This window comes from Maylandia zebra, linkage group LG8 (assembly GCF_041146795.1).
Source record: "Maylandia zebra isolate NMK-2024a linkage group LG8, Mzebra_GT3a, whole genome shotgun sequence".
Taxonomy (NCBI): Eukaryota; Metazoa; Chordata; class Actinopteri; order Cichliformes; family Cichlidae; genus Maylandia; species Maylandia zebra.
Window position 1 is genome coordinate 17,764,919 of NC_135174.1, and position 16,459 is coordinate 17,781,377.

The 16,459-nt window shown below is 41.3% G+C and overlaps 1 protein-coding gene and 18 non-coding genes across 21 annotated transcripts in view; 16 read left to right on the top strand and 3 right to left on the bottom strand.

The window, feature by feature from the left end:
- nrap (nebulin-related anchoring protein) overlaps positions 1–16,459 on the top strand; it is a 30,606-nt gene that overhangs the window by 7,657 nt on the left and 6,490 nt on the right. For all 3 annotated transcript variants that reach the window (XM_076887513.1, XM_076887511.1, XM_076887512.1), the window contains 21 exons: positions 116–223; positions 332–529; positions 654–758; positions 847–945; positions 1,031–1,135; positions 2,034–2,141; positions 2,278–2,435; positions 3,045–3,198; positions 3,292–3,396; positions 12,889–12,987; positions 13,207–13,311; positions 13,421–13,528; positions 13,666–13,779; positions 13,867–14,064; positions 14,559–14,663; positions 14,920–15,018; positions 15,192–15,296; positions 15,383–15,490; positions 15,684–15,995; positions 16,085–16,189; positions 16,410–16,459. The exon at positions 16,410–16,459 is cut by the window's right edge and continues 49 nt beyond it. In XM_076887513.1, the coding sequence (XP_076743628.1) occupies positions 116–223; positions 332–529; positions 654–758; positions 847–945; positions 1,031–1,135; positions 2,034–2,141; positions 2,278–2,435; positions 3,045–3,198; positions 3,292–3,396; positions 12,889–12,987; positions 13,207–13,311; positions 13,421–13,528; positions 13,666–13,779; positions 13,867–14,064; positions 14,559–14,663; positions 14,920–15,018; positions 15,192–15,296; positions 15,383–15,490; positions 15,684–15,995; positions 16,085–16,189; positions 16,410–16,459 (2,648 nt within the window). The remainder of the gene's footprint in view (positions 1–115; positions 224–331; positions 530–653; positions 759–846; positions 946–1,030; positions 1,136–2,033; positions 2,142–2,277; positions 2,436–3,044; positions 3,199–3,291; positions 3,397–12,888; positions 12,988–13,206; positions 13,312–13,420; positions 13,529–13,665; positions 13,780–13,866; positions 14,065–14,558; positions 14,664–14,919; positions 15,019–15,191; positions 15,297–15,382; positions 15,491–15,683; positions 15,996–16,084; positions 16,190–16,409) is intronic.
- trnac-gca (transfer RNA cysteine (anticodon GCA)) lies at positions 4,163–4,234 on the top strand. Its single transcript has one exon. It is a non-coding gene; the product is annotated as a tRNA-Cys (tRNA).
- Positions 4,336–4,407, top strand: trnac-gca (transfer RNA cysteine (anticodon GCA)). Its single transcript has one exon. It is a non-coding gene; the product is annotated as a tRNA-Cys (tRNA).
- Positions 4,701–4,772, top strand: trnac-gca (transfer RNA cysteine (anticodon GCA)). The gene has a single exon. It is a non-coding gene; the product is annotated as a tRNA-Cys (tRNA).
- Positions 4,874–4,945, top strand: trnac-gca (transfer RNA cysteine (anticodon GCA)). Its single transcript has one exon. It is a non-coding gene; the product is annotated as a tRNA-Cys (tRNA).
- Positions 5,630–5,701, top strand: trnac-gca (transfer RNA cysteine (anticodon GCA)). The gene has a single exon. It is a non-coding gene; the product is annotated as a tRNA-Cys (tRNA).
- trnac-gca (transfer RNA cysteine (anticodon GCA)) lies at positions 5,968–6,039 on the top strand. The gene has a single exon. It is a non-coding gene; the product is annotated as a tRNA-Cys (tRNA).
- Positions 6,141–6,212, top strand: trnaw-cca (transfer RNA tryptophan (anticodon CCA)). The gene has a single exon. It is a non-coding gene; the product is annotated as a tRNA-Trp (tRNA).
- On the top strand, positions 6,774–6,845 carry trnac-gca (transfer RNA cysteine (anticodon GCA)). The gene has a single exon. It is a non-coding gene; the product is annotated as a tRNA-Cys (tRNA).
- Positions 7,364–7,435, top strand: trnac-gca (transfer RNA cysteine (anticodon GCA)). The gene has a single exon. It is a non-coding gene; the product is annotated as a tRNA-Cys (tRNA).
- On the top strand, positions 7,537–7,608 carry trnac-gca (transfer RNA cysteine (anticodon GCA)). Its single transcript has one exon. It is a non-coding gene; the product is annotated as a tRNA-Cys (tRNA).
- trnac-gca (transfer RNA cysteine (anticodon GCA)) lies at positions 7,710–7,781 on the top strand. Its single transcript has one exon. It is a non-coding gene; the product is annotated as a tRNA-Cys (tRNA).
- Positions 8,300–8,371, top strand: trnac-gca (transfer RNA cysteine (anticodon GCA)). Its single transcript has one exon. It is a non-coding gene; the product is annotated as a tRNA-Cys (tRNA).
- On the top strand, positions 8,473–8,544 carry trnac-gca (transfer RNA cysteine (anticodon GCA)). The gene has a single exon. It is a non-coding gene; the product is annotated as a tRNA-Cys (tRNA).
- On the top strand, positions 8,804–8,875 carry trnac-gca (transfer RNA cysteine (anticodon GCA)). Its single transcript has one exon. It is a non-coding gene; the product is annotated as a tRNA-Cys (tRNA).
- Positions 9,326–9,397, bottom strand: trnac-gca (transfer RNA cysteine (anticodon GCA)). Its single transcript has one exon. It is a non-coding gene; the product is annotated as a tRNA-Cys (tRNA).
- On the bottom strand, positions 9,656–9,727 carry trnac-gca (transfer RNA cysteine (anticodon GCA)). Its single transcript has one exon. It is a non-coding gene; the product is annotated as a tRNA-Cys (tRNA).
- On the bottom strand, positions 10,181–10,252 carry trnac-gca (transfer RNA cysteine (anticodon GCA)). The gene has a single exon. It is a non-coding gene; the product is annotated as a tRNA-Cys (tRNA).
- Positions 10,584–10,655, top strand: trnac-gca (transfer RNA cysteine (anticodon GCA)). The gene has a single exon. It is a non-coding gene; the product is annotated as a tRNA-Cys (tRNA).

A 16,459-nucleotide genomic window follows, 5' to 3' on the forward strand; every position in this document is an offset into this window, starting at 1 on the left:
GTAAGTAAACTCACGCTTCTCTTTGCTGCAAAGACATCTAAGCAAAAATCTAAGTGGCTTTAATCAGAAGTAAAAGCTGGCAAATGAAATCAAGTCAGACGGGCATGTGTTTCAGATTAAATACAAAGAGAGTTACATGAAGAACAAGGAGAAGGCTGTGGGGGTCAACGTGAGCGACTCCAAGACTCTGCACTCTCTGCAAGTGGCTAAGATGAGCAGTGATGTAAGTAGAATTGCTTGACCTGCAATGTAATAGTGTAGACTTGTGTGACTCACACAAGCCCAGAGTATAACCTCAGAGGTTACCTATTGCTTTTTGTTACAACTTCAGATTGAATACAAGAAGGGCTCTAAAGAGAGCCAGGCCCAGTACAGCCTTCCTCTGGACATGATCAACCTAAGCCATGCCAAGAAGGCCCAGGCACTCGCCAGTGACCTGGAGTATCGCACAAAGCTCCACGACTACACAGTCATGGCAGATGACATCAAGGTCCAGCAGGCCAAAAAGGCTTATGCCCTCCAAAGTGAGGTGAGAGAGCCACCTGAGGGTGATATTTTGGTTAAGGGGTCTCTTTTAAATGCAGAGACATGAAGAAAAAGGCAAAGAGAAGTCTTTTGGAGAAGTCTTTCTTGACATTTGTTCCTCTCTGCAGAACCAGTATCGTTCAGACTTGAACTGGATGAAAGGAGTGGGCTGGGAGACCGAAGGATGTCTCAACATCACTCAGGCAAAGAAAGCTGGAGAGCTGCTTAGTGATGTGAGTGGAAATGTGCTTGTGTTTATATTTTAGTTTGTTGCTGTTTTCTTTCAAGCACACCATTTATTTGGCTGCTTTTTTCTCTCAGACCAAATACCGTCAGAAGGCAGACAGCATCAGGTTCACCCAGGTGGCTGATGATCTCTCCATCAAGCACGCAAAGAAAAGCCAGGAACTGCAGAGCGATGTAAGTCTCCACTTTAGAGCCGGAATGAGACGCCATTCATTCTAGTGCATTCTTGCAGTATATACTAATCTATGTGACTTTTCAGTTGGCCTACAAAGCAAACACAGAGCAGATGCTGCACCAGTACACCATCACAAAGGACGAACCTCTTTTCAGACAAGCAAAGGCTAACGCGGACCTTCTCAGTGCAGTAAGTTCATTTATAAAAAAATTGATGTAGAAAACAAATATTCACATTTTTAAACTATATCTGTTATCTGCTACGTTATACAAGCTCCTCAAGAATGTGCAGTTGACTGCCGTGTGTCTCACACTTGAACTGGTATAAGTTCATGCATGCAATCATTTGACAAATTATGTTTTAAAGGGACTTTATGTGGAAAACCAAGTACGTCCCTTGTTCTTTCATAGAAATTAAAAAGGTAAAAAACTAGCTACCAGGATCTGCAGAAAACGATTACTTTCAGTTATTGCTGCTGAAGATGATTCTACAAGTTAATGAATCATAGGGTATCATTACAAAACTGTATATATCAACCAAACACACACACACACACATATATATATATATATATATATATATATATATATATATATATATATATATATATATATATATATATATATATATAAAATGTCACAAACAAACTGTATTTTATCTTCTTAAAAGCAGTTTGATTCTGTGACCTGGTTCGACATAGTGTTGTTCTCAGAAAGCGGAATCTATTTAAGCCAATTTCTTATATTCAGCTGAACTTATTTAGTGTCTCCATATGGTACAAAATCAAGCTGGTTAGCCAGTTATTCAGTCCAATAATTTAAAATTATCAAAATTAGATTTGCTTTTAAAAATCCACATGACGTGATATAATGCACTTTAAGTCTTTTGAAATAGCAGCTCACGCACCGTTCAACGTGAAATTGTCTTTCACGCTTAATTTGTCTCACAAATTGTCTCTAGTCTGTCTCACGCAGCCCTCACAGTTTTCTGTGTTTTCACCTGAAGGTGAAAGCAATTTAACGAGTTTCTCAATATGTGCGTGTGAGGTGCTGATATGATTTTTTTCCTCATGCATTTGTCTTTGCAGAAAGTGTACAAGAGCAACTGGGAGAAGCAGAGGGAAAAGGGCTTTGAGCTCCGTTTGGACTCCCTATCTATACTCACAGCAAGAGCCAAGAGAGACCTGGCTAGTGATGTGAGTTTCTATTCTCTTTTACTCTGAAATTTGCAATAACCTTAGGTTAGGTTGAGTTGCAGCATTTTGAAATCATTGGATTCTTTAAGAAGTAGCATTTAGCATCTTGAACCATTTATTTCTTGTCTTTTTGCAGGTGAAATACAAAGAGACGTATGAGAAAAACAAAGGCAAGATGATTGGCATTAAAGCGGTCAGTGAGGATTCTCAGATGGCTCACTCCACTCTGGCCACCAAACTACAGAGTGATCGCCACTACAAAAAGAACTACGAGGACACTAAGACCAAATACAGGTGAGGCCAAGCTTAGTTCTTTACACCCAGATGCATCTGGTACTAGAGATAAAGTAAAGGGAGTCATTTATAGTTGGGTATAGTTTCTTAAATCTGTGTTGCATGGTCTTCTTCAATTAATTGGTAATAAGTGAAGCAATTCATTTTGCATTTTCTGAGTTAGCGAGGTCATTTAGCCCTAATATTCTTGTCTTTATACCTCAGAGGGTAATGATGCATGTGTTATAGCATTTCAGTAACTCTAAAAATGAGATAAAGAGCTTATATCATTTATCAGATATCAGTTGAAGAGGAAAACTACTGACAGAAGCTTTTAGATTATTACAAACATTATTAGCAGATTCCTTAGCAATATCCTGCTTTCTTTTCATACCAGCAGCAATTTAGAAAGTTTTACAGGACATTTCATTTCAAAAGGTCAAACAAGCTCTGATAAAGACTGCATGAGCCATCACCCCAGATAAAGTCAAAGTAAAATGAAGTGTATTATCCTTCTTTTTAAGTAGACCCCAATCAGCAAAGAGCTGAACTCAACTCAACAATAACTGACCTTTCATTTTCTGCAGTTTTGGAACAAAGCTCCTCATTGAAACTAATCTTCATTTCCAGTGTTTCCCTGGATATGCTGAACATCAGCCATGCCAAGAAGGCTCAAGACCTGGCAACTGAGACCAATTATAGGACTATACTCCATGAATACACTACTCTGCCAACTGACATTAATGTTGCCTGGGCGAAGAAGGCTTATGGACTACAAAGCGATGTAAATCTTACTTTTAGGCACTGGAATGACCAATCATTTCATGCAAAAGTACTGCAGAATTTGATACTGATATGTGCGCACGTCTGTTTTCAGAAACAGTATAGGTCAGATTTGAACTGGATGAAGGGCGTTGGCTGGGAGGCCTCGAAATCTCTGGATGTCCTGCAAGCAAAGAAAGCTGGGGAGCTGGTCAGCGAGGTAATGTTTAATACTATGACTGACAAGGCATTGCTCCGAGTAGCTATAAAACAATCACTGTTAAATGTTATTAATATTTCCCCCTTTTTTTTTTAGTAAAAATGAGGCAAAAGTATTCTTTTTTTAGATCAGTCTCAATCTTCTTAGTGTTCAGTTTGGTTAGAGAGTTATATCACAGAAACTTCCAAGGTTTAAAATCATATCTGTTTATATATTTTTCAATTCAAGTTGAAGTTCATACTTTAAAATATGAGGAAATCTGATTTTACATGTTAAAAAACATAAAACTATAAAGCTCATCCAACATATTCAGGCATTCTTTCAACTATGAGAAAACTTGCTCCTTCAGGCCTATGGGCTAAATTTCCATTCAGAAGCCCAAAACTATCAGGCTTCTGCTCTGTGGAACCAGGTCTCACTTTGAGTACAAGAGACATATAATTTGACATTATGTAATTTAGCATTTCTTGTTGCCCGAACTGATAAGTTCAGGTGGATTTCATCTTAATTTGATAGCTACAGGGGTGGATTTTTAATTCGATTCAGGGCGTATAAGTCCCTGCTTCCTATAATTTCCACATGCATAATGGGTGTTCTAATCGAATGAACCAGCTCTTATGTTGAACTCAGGAGAGAGGTCTCTGGTTCGAGTCCGGATACCCCCTACTTAGCAAACATTCTTGACTGTCATGCATCTTAGTGCTTTCAGACACAATCCGAATCAAAGCCTTAGCTATTACGGTTCTTTTAAAACATTCCTAGAAATGGGGGTAGAGCTCAGTGGCAGAGCATTTGACTGCAGATCAAGAGGTCTCTGGTTCAAGTCCAGATACCCCCTACTTAGCAAACATTCTTGACTGTCATACATCTTAGTGTTTTCAGACACAATCCGAATCAAAGCCTTAGCTATTATGGTTCTTTTAAAACATTCCTAGAAATGGGGGTATAGCTCAGTGGCAGAGCATTTGACTGCAGATCAAGAGGTCTCTGGTTCAAGTCCGGATGCCCCCTACTTAGCAAAATTTCTTTGAAGCCCTGACTTTGCGTTCAGAAAAATCTAAATCTTTAAAATTTCCATTTCTAACGTTTAATTTCATGAAAGCTTTGTCAGGTTCATTGTGCAGGGGTATTGGGGGTATAGCTCAGTGGCAGAGCATTTGACTGCAGATCAAGAGGTCTCTGGTTCAAGGCTGGATACCCACTACTTAGCAAACATTCTTGACTGTCATGCATCTTAGTGTTTTCAGACACAATCCGAGTCAAAGCCTTAGCTATTAGGGTTCTTTTAAAGCATTCCAAAAAATGGGGGTATAGCTCAGTGGCAGAGCATTTGACTGCAGATCAAGAGGTCTCTGGTTCAATTCCGGATACCCCCTACTTAGCAAACATTCTTGACTGTCATGCATCTTAGTGTTTTCAGACATAATCCGAGTCAAAGCCTTAGCTATTAGGGTTCTTTTAAAGCATTAGGAGGAATGGGGGTATAGCTCAGTGGCAGAGCATTTGACTGCAGATCAAGAGGTCTCTGGTTCAAGTCCGTATGCCCCCTACTTAGCAAGCGTTCATGAATGTCATGTATATTCAGACACAGTCAAAGCCTTTCCTGTCAGGGTTCTTATAGAGCATTTGACCCCAGATCAAGAGGTCTCTGGTTCAAGTCCTGATACCCCCTACTTAGCAAGCATTCTTCACTGTCATGTATATTCAGACACAATCCGAGTCAAAGCCTTTCCTATCAGGTTTCTTATAGAGCATTTGACACCAGATCAAGAGGTCTTGGGTTCAAGTCCGTATGTCCCCTACTTAGCAAGCGTTCATGAATGTCATGTATATTCAGACAAAATCCAAGTCAAATCCTCTCCTATCAGGGTTCTTAAACAGCATTTGACACCAGGTCAAGAGGTCTTTGGTTCAAGTCGGGATGTCCCCTTACTAAGCAAATTTTCTTTGCAGCCCTGACTTTACATTCAGAAAAAACTAAATCTTTAAAATTTCCCTTTTGTCCATTTCTTCCGTTTAATTTCATGAAAGCTTTGTCAGGTTCTCATGTCAGGGGTAATGGGGGTATAGCTCAGTAGCAGAGCATTTGACTGCAGTTCAACAGGTCTCTGGTTCAAGTCCGGATGCCCCCTACTTAGCAAACATTCTTGACTGTCATGCATCTTAGTGTTTTCAGACAAAATCCGAGTCAAAGCCTTAGCTATTAGGGTTCTTTTAAAGCATTCCGAGAAAAGGGGGTATATCTCAGTGGCAGAGCATTTGACTGCAGATCAAGAGGCTTCTGGTTCAAGTCCGGATACCCTCTCCTTAGCAAACGTTCTTGAATGTCATGCATCTGAGCTTTTTCAGACACAATCCGAGTCAAAGCCTTTCCTATCAGGGTTCTTATAGAGCATTTGACCCCAGATCAAGAGGTCTTGGGTTCAAGTCGGGATGCCCCCTACTTAGCAAACTTTCTTTGCATGCCTGACTTTGCATTCAGAAAAATCTAAATCTTTAAAATTTCCCTTTTGTCCATTTCTAACGTATAATTTCATGAAAACATTGTCAGGTTCATTGGGTATGGGTAATGGGGGTATAGCTCAGTGGCAGAGCATTTGACTGCAGTTCAAGAGGTCTCTGGTTCAAGTCCGGATACCCCCTACTTAGCAAACATTCTTGACTGTCATCCATCTTAGTGTTTTCAGACACAATCCGAATCAAAGCCTTAGCTATTAGGGTTCTTTTAAAGCATTTTGAGAAATGGGGGTATAGCTCAGTGGCAGAGCATTTGACCCCAGATCAAGAGGTCTCTGGTTCAAGTCCTGATACCCCCTACTTAGCAAGCATTCTTGACTGTCATGTATATTCAGACACAATCCGAGTCAAAGCCTTTCCTATCAGGTTTCTTATAGAGCATTTGACACCAGATCAAGAGGTCTTGGGTTCAAGTCCGTATGTCCCCTACTTAGCAAGCGTTCATGAATGTCATGTATATTCAGACAAAATCCAAGTCAAATCCTCTCCTATCAGGGTTCTTAAACAGCATTTGACACCAGGTCAAGAGGTCTTTGGTTCAAGTCGGGATGTCCCCTTACTAAGCAAATTTTCTTTGCAGCCCTGACTTTACATTCAGAAAAAACTAAATCTTTAAAATTTCCCTTTTGTCCATTTCTTCCGTTTAATTTCATGAAAGCTTTGTCAGGTTCTCATGTCAGGGGTAATGGGGGTATAGCTCAGTAGCAGAGCATTTGACTGCAGTTCAACAGGTCTCTGGTTCAAGTCCGGATGCCCCCTACTTAGCAAACATTCTTGACTGTCATGCATCTTAGTGTTTTCAGACAAAATCCGAGTGAAAGCCTTAGCTATTTGGGTTCTTTTAGAGCATTAGGAGAAATGGGGGTATAGCTCAGTGGCAGAGCATTTGACTGCAGTTCAAGAGGTCTCTGGTTCAAGTCCAGATACCCCCTACTTAGCAAGCGTTCATGAATGTCATGTATATTCAGACACAGTCAAAGCCTTTCCTGTCAGGGTTCTTATAGAGCATTTGACCCCAGATCAAGAGGTCTCTGGTTCAAGTCCTGATCCCCCCTACTTAGCAAGCATTCTTCACTGTCATGTATATTCAGACACAATCCGAGTCAAAGCCTTTCCTATCAGGGTTCTTATAGAGCATTTGACACCAGATCAAGAGGTCTTGGGTTCAAGTCCGGATATCCCCTACTTAGCAAACGTTCTTGAATGTCATGCATCTGAGCTTTTTCAGACACAATCTGAGTCAAAGCCTTTTCTATCAGGGTTCTTATAGAGCATTTGACCCCAGATCAAGAGGTCTTGGGTTCAAGTCGGGATGCCCCCTACTTAGCAAACTTTCTTTGCATGCCTGACTTTGCATTCAAAAAAATCTAAATCTTTAAAATTTCCCTTTTGTCCATTTCTAACGTATAATTTCATGAAAACTTTGTCAGGTTCATTGGGCATAGGTATTGGGGGTATAGCTCAGTGGCAGAGCATTTGACTGCAGTTCAAGAGGTCTCTGGTTCAAGTCCGGATACCCCCTACTTAGCAAACAGTCTTGACTGTCATGCATCTTAGTGTTTTCAGACACAATCCGAATCAAAGCCTTAGCTATTAGGGTTCTTTTAAAGCATTCCGAGAAATGGGGGTATAGCTCAGTGGCAGAGCATTTGACTGCAGATCAAGAGGTCTCTGGTTCAAGTCCGGATACCCCCTACTTAGCAAACATTCTTGATTGTCATGCATCTTAGTGTTTTCAGACACAATCCGAGTGAAAGCCTTTCCTATTTGGGTTCTTTTAGAGCATTAGGAGAAATGGGGGTATACCTCAGTGGCAGAGCATTTGACTGCAGTTCAAGAGGTCTCTGGTTCAAGTCCGGATACCCCCTACTTAGCAAGCGTTCATGAATGTCATGTATATTCAGACACAGTCAAAGCCTTTCCTGTCAGGGTTCTTATAGAGCATTTGACCCCAGATCAAGAGGTCTCTGGTTCTAGTCCTGATCCCCCCTACTTAGCAAGCATTCTTCACTGTCATGTATATTCAGACACAATCTGAGTCAAAGCCTTTCCTATCAGGGTTCTTATAGAGCATTTGACACCAGATCAAGAGGTCTTGGGTTCAAGTCCGGATATCCCCTACTTAGCAAACGTTCTTGAATGTCATGCATCTGAGCTTTTTCAGACACAATCTGAGTCAAAGCCTTTTCTATCAGGGTTCTTATAGAGCATTTGACCCCAGATCAAGAGGTCTTGGGTTCAAATCGGGATGCCCCCTACTTAGCAAACTTTCTTTGCATGCCTGACTTTGCATTCAGAAAAATCTAAATCTTTAAAATTTCCCTTTTGTCCATTTCTAACGTATAATTTCATGAAAACTTTGTCAGGTTCATTGGGCATAGGTATTGGGGGTATACCTCAGTGGCAGAGCATTTGACTGCAGATCAAGAGGTCTCTGGTTCAAGTCCGGATACCCCCTACTTAGCAAACATTCTTGACTGTCATGCATCTTAGTGTTTTCAGACACAATCCGAGTCAAAGCCTTAGCTATTTGGGTTCTTTTAAAGCATTAGGAGCAATGGGGGTATAGCTCAGTAGCAGAGCATTTGACTGCAGATCAAGAGGTCTCTGGTTCAAGTCCGGATGCCCCCTACTTAGCAAGCGTTCTTGACTGTCATGTATATTCAGACACAATCCGAGTCAAAGCCTTTCCTATCAGGGTTCTTATAGAGCATTTGACACCAGATCAAAAGGGTCTTTGGTTCAAGTCCGGATACCCCCTACTTAGCAAACATTCTTTGAAGGCCTGACTTTGCGTTCAGAAAAATCTAAACCTTTAAAATTTCCCTTTTGTCCATTTCTAACGTTTAATTTCATGAAAGCTTTGTCAGGTTAATTGTGTAGGGGTATTGGGGGTATAGCTCAGTGGCAGAGCATTTGACTGCAGTTCAAGAGGTCTCTGGTTCAAGTCCAGATACCCCCTACTTAGCAAACATTCTTGACTGTATATTTAGACACAATCCAAGTAAAAGGCTTTCCTGTCAGGGTTCTTCTAGATCATTTCAGTCAAAACCTTTCCTATCAGGGTTCTTCTAGAGCATTTAACCCCAGATCAAGAGGTCTTGGGTTCAAGTCGGGATGCTCCGTACTTAGCAAACTTTCTTCGCATGCCTGACTTTGCATTCAGAAAAATCTAAATCTTTAATATTTCCCTTTTGTCCATTTCTAACGTATAATTTCATGAAAGCTTTGTCAGGTTCACATGTCACGGGTAATTGGGGTATAGCTCAGTGGCAGAGCATTTGACTGCAGATCAAAATGCTCTGATCAAGAGGTCTCTACTTGATCAGAGCATTTCCTGATAGGAAAGGCTTTGACTCGGATTGTGTCTGAAAAAGCTAAGATGCATGACATTCAAGAACGTTTGCTAAGGAGAGGGTATCCGGACGTGAACCAGAGGCCTCTTGATCTGCAGTCAAATGCTCTGCCACTGAGCTATACCCCCATTACCCCTGACATGTGAACCTGACAAAGATTTCATGAAATTAAACGGAAGAAATGGACAAAAGGGAAATTTTAAAGATTTAGTTTTTTCTGAATGCAAAGTCAGGGCTGCAAAGAAAATTTGCTTAGTAGGGGGCATCCCAACTTGAACCAAAGACCTCTTGATCTGGGTTCAAATGATCTAGAAGGACCCTGACAGGAAAGGCTTTGACTTGGATTTTGTCTGAATATACATGACGTTCATGAACGCTTGCTAAGTAGGGGGCATCCGGACTTGAACCAGAGACCTCTTGAACTGCAGTCAAATGCTCTGCCACTGAGCTATACCCCCATTTCTCTTAATGCTTTAAAAGAACCCTAAAATCTAAAGCTTTGACTCGGATTGTGTCTGAAAACACTAAGATGCATGACAGTCAAGAATGTTTGCTAAGTAGGGGATATCCGGACTTGAACCAGAGACCTCTTGAACTGCAGTCAAATGCTCTAGAACAGGGGTGCCCAATCCCGGTCCTCGAGAGCTACCGTCCTGCAGCTTTTAGATGCATCCCTACTCCAACACAGCTGAATCAAATGGTTTGATCTCTACAGCATGCCATCATGTTTGGCAAAGGCCTGATAACAAGCCATTCATTTGATTCAGGTGTGTGGGAACAAGGATGCATCTAAAAGCTGCGGGACGGTAGCTCTCGAGGACCAGGATTGGGCACCCCTGCTCTAGAAGAACCCTGATAGGAAAGACTTTGACTGTGTCTGAATATACGACAGTCATGAATGCTTGCTAAGTAGGGGGCATCCAGACTTGAACCAGAGACCTCTTGATCTGCAGTCAAATGCTCTGCCACTGAGCTATACCCCCATTACCCCTGCACAATGAACCTGACAAAGCTTTCATGAAATTAAACGGAAGAAATGGACAAAAGGGAAATATTAAACATTTAGTTTTTTCTGAATGCAACGTTAGGGCTGCAAAGAATGTTTGCTAAGTAGAGACCTCTTGATCAGTGCAGGGGTATTGGGGGTATAGCTCAGTTGCAGAGCATTTGACTGCAGTTCAAGAGGTCTCTGGTTCAAGTCTGGATACCCCCTACTTAGCAAACATTCTTGACTGTCATGCATCTTAGTGTTTTCAGACACAATCCGAGTCAAAGCCTTAGCTATTAGGGTTCTTTTAGAGTATTAGGAGTAACTGGGATATAGCTCAGTGGCAGAGCATTTGACTGCAGATCAAGAGGTCTCTGGTTCAAGTCCGGATGCCCCCTACTTACCTGACTTTGCATTCAGAAAAATGTAGATATTAAATATTTCCCTTTTGTCCATTTCTAACATTTAATTTCATGAAAGCTTTGTCAGGTTCATTGGGAAGGGGTATTGGGGGTATATCTCAGTGGCAGCGCATTTGACTGCAGATCAAAAGGTCTTTTGTTCAAGTCAGGATGCTCCCTACTTAACAAACGCTCTTTGCATGCCTGCCTTTTCATTCAGATAAATCTAAATCTTTAATATTTCCCTTTTGTCCATTTCTAACGTATAATTTCACAGAAATTTGACTGCAGTTCAAGAGGTCTCGGATTCAAGTCGGGATACCCCCTACTTTGTAAGCGTTCTTGGGTCTCGTGCATCTTAGAATTTCCTGACACAATCCGAGTCAAAACCTTAGTTGTCAGGGCTTTTTCCAGGCCTGACTTTGAATTCAGTAAAACACTGTTCCTTAATTTTTCACCTTTGTTCATTTCTAAACTATATTTTCATACAAATGTTGTCCTATCCTTTGACTCTCCTCGTTCTTAGTATTTCCTGACACAATCCGAGTCAAAGCGTTAACTATCAGGGCTTTTTCCTGGCCTGATTTTGCATTCAGATAAACGCAGTTCCTTAGTATTTCACCTTTGTTCATTTCTAAACTATATTTTCATACAAATGTTGTCCTATCCTTTGACTCTCCTTGTTCTTAGTGTTTCCTGACACAATCCGAGTCAAAGCCTTTGCTATCAGGGTTCTTCGAGAGCATTTGACCCCAGATCAAGAGGTCTTGGGTTCAAGTCGGGATTCCTCCTACTTAGCAAACATTCTTGATAAATTCTTTTGGCCATTTTCTTGTACCTACATTTTCCAGAAGCCCATCCTGTAAAGAATCTGATATCTCAGAAGTCACTTCTTTTTATCTGGTGCAGTCTTTTTTGTAATGTTCTGCATATGATACACGAGGCTGGAATCTACATGCACTATTCTTAATCTCATCATGAGCAGCCACTTATTTGTCATTCCACTCATGTTACCACCATTAGTTTATGAAACAGAACAGATCTTGGAGCCCGTCCTGAGCAAGCATTTTTCTGTATACTGTTTGTGAACATGTGGTTATGTATCTATCTAACAAAGTCTCCTTTTGTTTTTCCATCTTTTTGATTTTTTTAGGTACTTTATTTTTTAGGATCCATCCCACATAGCAGAAAAGTCTGGTCTGGATCTGGTGTCAAGCCGGCACAGCTGGCTGACTTCTGGCATGGCAAGTGATATGTCATCCAGATATGTGCCAGGCCTGATGTAGATGGCACTGTTTATGCGATGGCATGCCACATCTGGCCCTATTATGTTTTGGTTTATGTGGCCCAGGCTCATACAAAACAGGTCTGGCCCAGATCCGGCATCAAGCTGGCACTTCTGACTGACTGGTGTCATGGCGGGGTGTATATCAACCAGATGTGGGGCAGGTCTGGCAATGATGGCACTATTTATGTTACCATTTTCCTGTTTTAGTTAGAAGACCCAAATGCCATGTTGCGATACTATACTGCTATGGTAGCCAACGTTTCAATTGCAGGTTTGACAGGTTTGTGATGTACACTTTATCCTAAACCTAGTGAGGGTTTAGTCATGTTTACCACTGGGTGGCTGAAGCTCAGGAGGTAGAGCAGGTCACCTACTGATCAGAGGGTAAGTGATTCGAGTCCTGCCTCCAGTCTGCATGTCAAGAGTTAGAATATAGTTAGGAAGCACCCAGTTTAGACAAAGTGTGTGAATGTGGCATGTTGTACAGAGCACTTTGAGTAATCTGGATGACTAGAAAGGCATTATATAAGAATCAGTCCATTCTCTGTCTGAACAGAGTTTTGTCTTGCTAGTTTTCCACTATTATGTTCCAGTACATGTTGTTATTACATGGCTTGATTAAGGTACACATTAGGCTGACATCTGGGGCCAGAGTTCAAAATGTTCTGGGCCAGCACAGGGCCAGCAGTGTGTCTGCAACTGGCCCATGTGTGAGCCACCTCTGGCAAACCAGATCGGGGCCATCATTCTTTTCGGTATGTGGGCCATGTGTAAGCACATTGTGTGGGCCAGATCCAGGCCATACCAATTTTGCTATGTGGGATATTTATGATATAGTGTGTGCCCTCTAGTGGTCCCAACACGTATATGCATTGAGTTTTTTATGGTTGCCTCCCATTGTTACAGCCTAGTGTTCATCACTGGGGTATTTTTCTTCTCCAGAAAAAGTATCGTCAGGATGTAAGCGCTCTGAAGTTCACCAGTGTTGAAGACACTCCAGAGATGAACCAGGCCAAACTAAGCAACAAACTTGCAATTGATGTAAGTTCAGCTGACATTTGTAGCCTCAGCCATATGTTATTATTGCGTGATATAGCATACAACAAACATGTTGTTACCTAGCTTGTTGAGTTTTTTTGGCCCACTTGACATATGCCACAAAAACCACTGTAGCACCTAGAAGTTCACCAGATTGAGTTATTTTAAGGCTTGTTTCATTGCGGTAAACTGATCTTTAGTGCTGTTTTTTCTTCTTTACAGAGGTTGTACAGGGAGAAGGGTGAAAACATGAAGCACAACTACACACTGAGTGGAGAGTTACCCGAGTTGGTGCAAGCCAAGCTGAATGCCATGAATATCAGTGAGGTAAAACCATACATAGGCACATTTAGTCAGTCAAAAAGTTCTTCTCTGCGGCAGGTTTTATATAATGTTTTCGCGGTGAAACTGAGTTTGTCCATCCGACACATTTCAGACGCAATACAAGGAATCTTGGAAGAAGATACGTGATGGCGGTTACAAGCTGCGTCTGGATGCCATTCCTTTCCAATCTGCCAAAGCATCTGCAGAGATCCTCAGTGATGTGAGAATCCATTTCATCATATGAAACCACATTATTACTATTTTTTAGCAGAAAGTTGAACTGAAACTGCTCTTGTCAACACAGATTTTCAAATAGCTCTCCTCACTAAGCTTTGTGTGTTTTGTGTGTCATTTCAGCAAAAGTACAGAGAAGAATTTCAGAAGACCAAAGGGAAGATGATCGGCCTGAAGGGACTGCAGGATGACTTGAACATTGCTCACTCAGTCTATGCCAGCAAGCTACAGAGTGATGTGAGTACTTAGTTTCTGCAGTTTAGCTGATAGAAATCATATTTTAATGATTATACAATATTCTCGTAATCACATTTCCCCATCTAGATCAAGTATAAGAAGGACTCTGCAAAGGAACTCTCAAAGTTCCACCTACCCATGGACATGTTGGAGGTTGCACATGCTAAAAAGGCACAGTCATTAGTCAGTGACCAGGACTACCGGCTGTCCCTGCATCAATACACCGCGCTGCCGGATGACTTGAAGCTGCTAGCTGCCAAGAAAGCATACACCCTGCAGAGTGAGGTGAGAGTGACGGCAGACAGCTGCTCGCAGCATCTTTTATTTATAGATTTAACAACGCTCTTCTGTCACAACTGAGCTTGCTGTGAAAAAGAGCACAAAGGCAACATTATTTGTACTTTACAATTTTAAACCATTAAATCAATGAACACATGAAATGCTGTATTTGTAGATCAAAAAAAAACCTTTGCAGTGGTTGTTTCTATGTAATGAGACTTGTTTTTACATTCAGAGATGTGATCAAGATTTTCAGTTTTTAGTGCCAATTGTTGAGGCCAAGCTATTTTAAAGAAACAGCTAGTATCTGATACTTAAAGTGTGTTTGAGGCTGGTTACAAGGCTGGTTTATTTATCTCTGTAACAGACAGCACACGTCTACCAGGCAAATTGATTATTAAAGGCTGAAACTTGTACTAGATAGTAACTGACAGTAATAAAATGGAATCACGTTTGCTTCTGTAATATTCCTATTTTATTCTTTTTTGTCCACCCTACAGAAATTGTATCGCTCTGACCTGAACTACCTGCGTGGCACAGCCTGGATCGCCACTGGTGCTCTGCAGATTGAAGGATCCAAGAAGGCCACAGACCTCATCAGTGAAGTGAGATATCCCCTATGCTTTTCATTTACTTTCTGCCCTTTTTAGTGCTTTCAGTGCATGTTAGGTTGCCTATATTCACCCTATCTTGATGCATGATCAAGGGAAATCGTATAGTTGATTCTGGATCTGACGTTTTCAGTGGTAAAAATGTTTCACTATAAATTTTCTGGGTTTAACTTTTGATTTTGTTGGTGGGAATTCAAAACATTGACTTGATTTACACCAAAAACTAACTGTTTAATTCTCTCTGCAACAGAAAAAGTACCGTCAGCAGCCGTACAACTTCAAGCACACCTCTGTTGCTGACTCTCCAGATATTATCCATGCCAAACACAGTTCACAGATTGCAAATGAAGTAAGACAATAACGTTACTGTTTTAGTTTCTCCTTTTCTTGTAAATGTTTTTTTGCTTGCTTAAGCTGCAACGTTCCTTTTTAAGATTACTAGAAATAACCAGGCATGTTACTTTGCTGGAAATATTTGATGATTTGAATGATAATAAACTGGGTTTTATCTCTCTGTCCCAGCGTTTGTATAAGGAGAAAGGGGTGAATGACCAACACAGCTACACTATTACATCTGAGAGGCCAGAGATTACACAAGCAAAGATCAATGCAGCCAACTTTAGTGAGGTACTTAACAGCATACAGTGATCATAAGCATGTTCTTTTCAAATGTTATATGTATATACAATATAGATAACTTTTTTTCTTTGCAGATAAAGTACAGAGAGTCCTGGCACACTCTCAGGGCTCAGGGATACAAACTCACCATGCAGGACATCCCCTTCCAGGCTGCCAAGAGCTCCACGGGCATCGCCAGTGATGTAAGATCACATTTGTTGAACAGCACAGCAAAACCCAAGCATTTAAAGAGTTAAATCAACCATGATTAAGTTTTTAAAAAAAATGCTCACTCTAAGCTCTGGTAAAGTAGGAATCGTATGCAGGGTTTTGTATCCTTTTGATTAAAATTTGCAGATCAGTTCCAGTTGATTAATCTAACTTGTGTCTCTGCAGTACAAGTACAAACACAACCACCTGCTGGAAAAGGGGAAGCACATTGGGGTCAAATGCATCATGGACGACCCACGTATGCTGCACTGCCTGCAGGCCGGCCGATTGGCCAGCGACCAGGAGTACCGCAAGGATGCACTGACAACCAGCGGACAGTACCACCTCACGCCAGACATGATTAATCTGGTGGCGGCTAAGAATGCGCAGGCACTGGCCAGCGACCAGGACTACAGGACGAGGCTGCACGAGTACACGGTGCTCCCTGACGACATGAAGGTCAAATGGGCCAAAAAGGCTTATGAACTGCAGAGTGAGGTGAGGGCTGGGAGTAAAGAAGAGATTAAATTACTAATAGGAAGTGCAAATGTCCTGACTCATCTATTGCTCTATTACTTTATGTTTAGAAACTCTACAAGTCAGACCTCAATTTCATGAAAGGGGTAGCCTGGGATGGAGTGGGTGCGCCTCAGCTGGAGTCTGCCAAAAAGGCTGGAGAACTTATAAGTGATGTGAGTAATGCACCGAAACCTGTTAATTTATAATATTGCTGCAGTTTACTGTCAAATTAAAGTAATATATCCATCATGTTTATGGTTTTAATTAAACTCCTGTAAGGTTATGAGCTCCAGCTCTGACTGCATATGAAGCTGAATTTAGCATTTATGCAGTATTGCTTTAAAAGCTTTCGCCATCTGTGTCTAAATGTGTGTGTGGTCTTCCTTCTTGCAGAAGAGGTATCGCCAGCTGCCAGACAGCCTGAAGTTTACCTCAGTACCTGA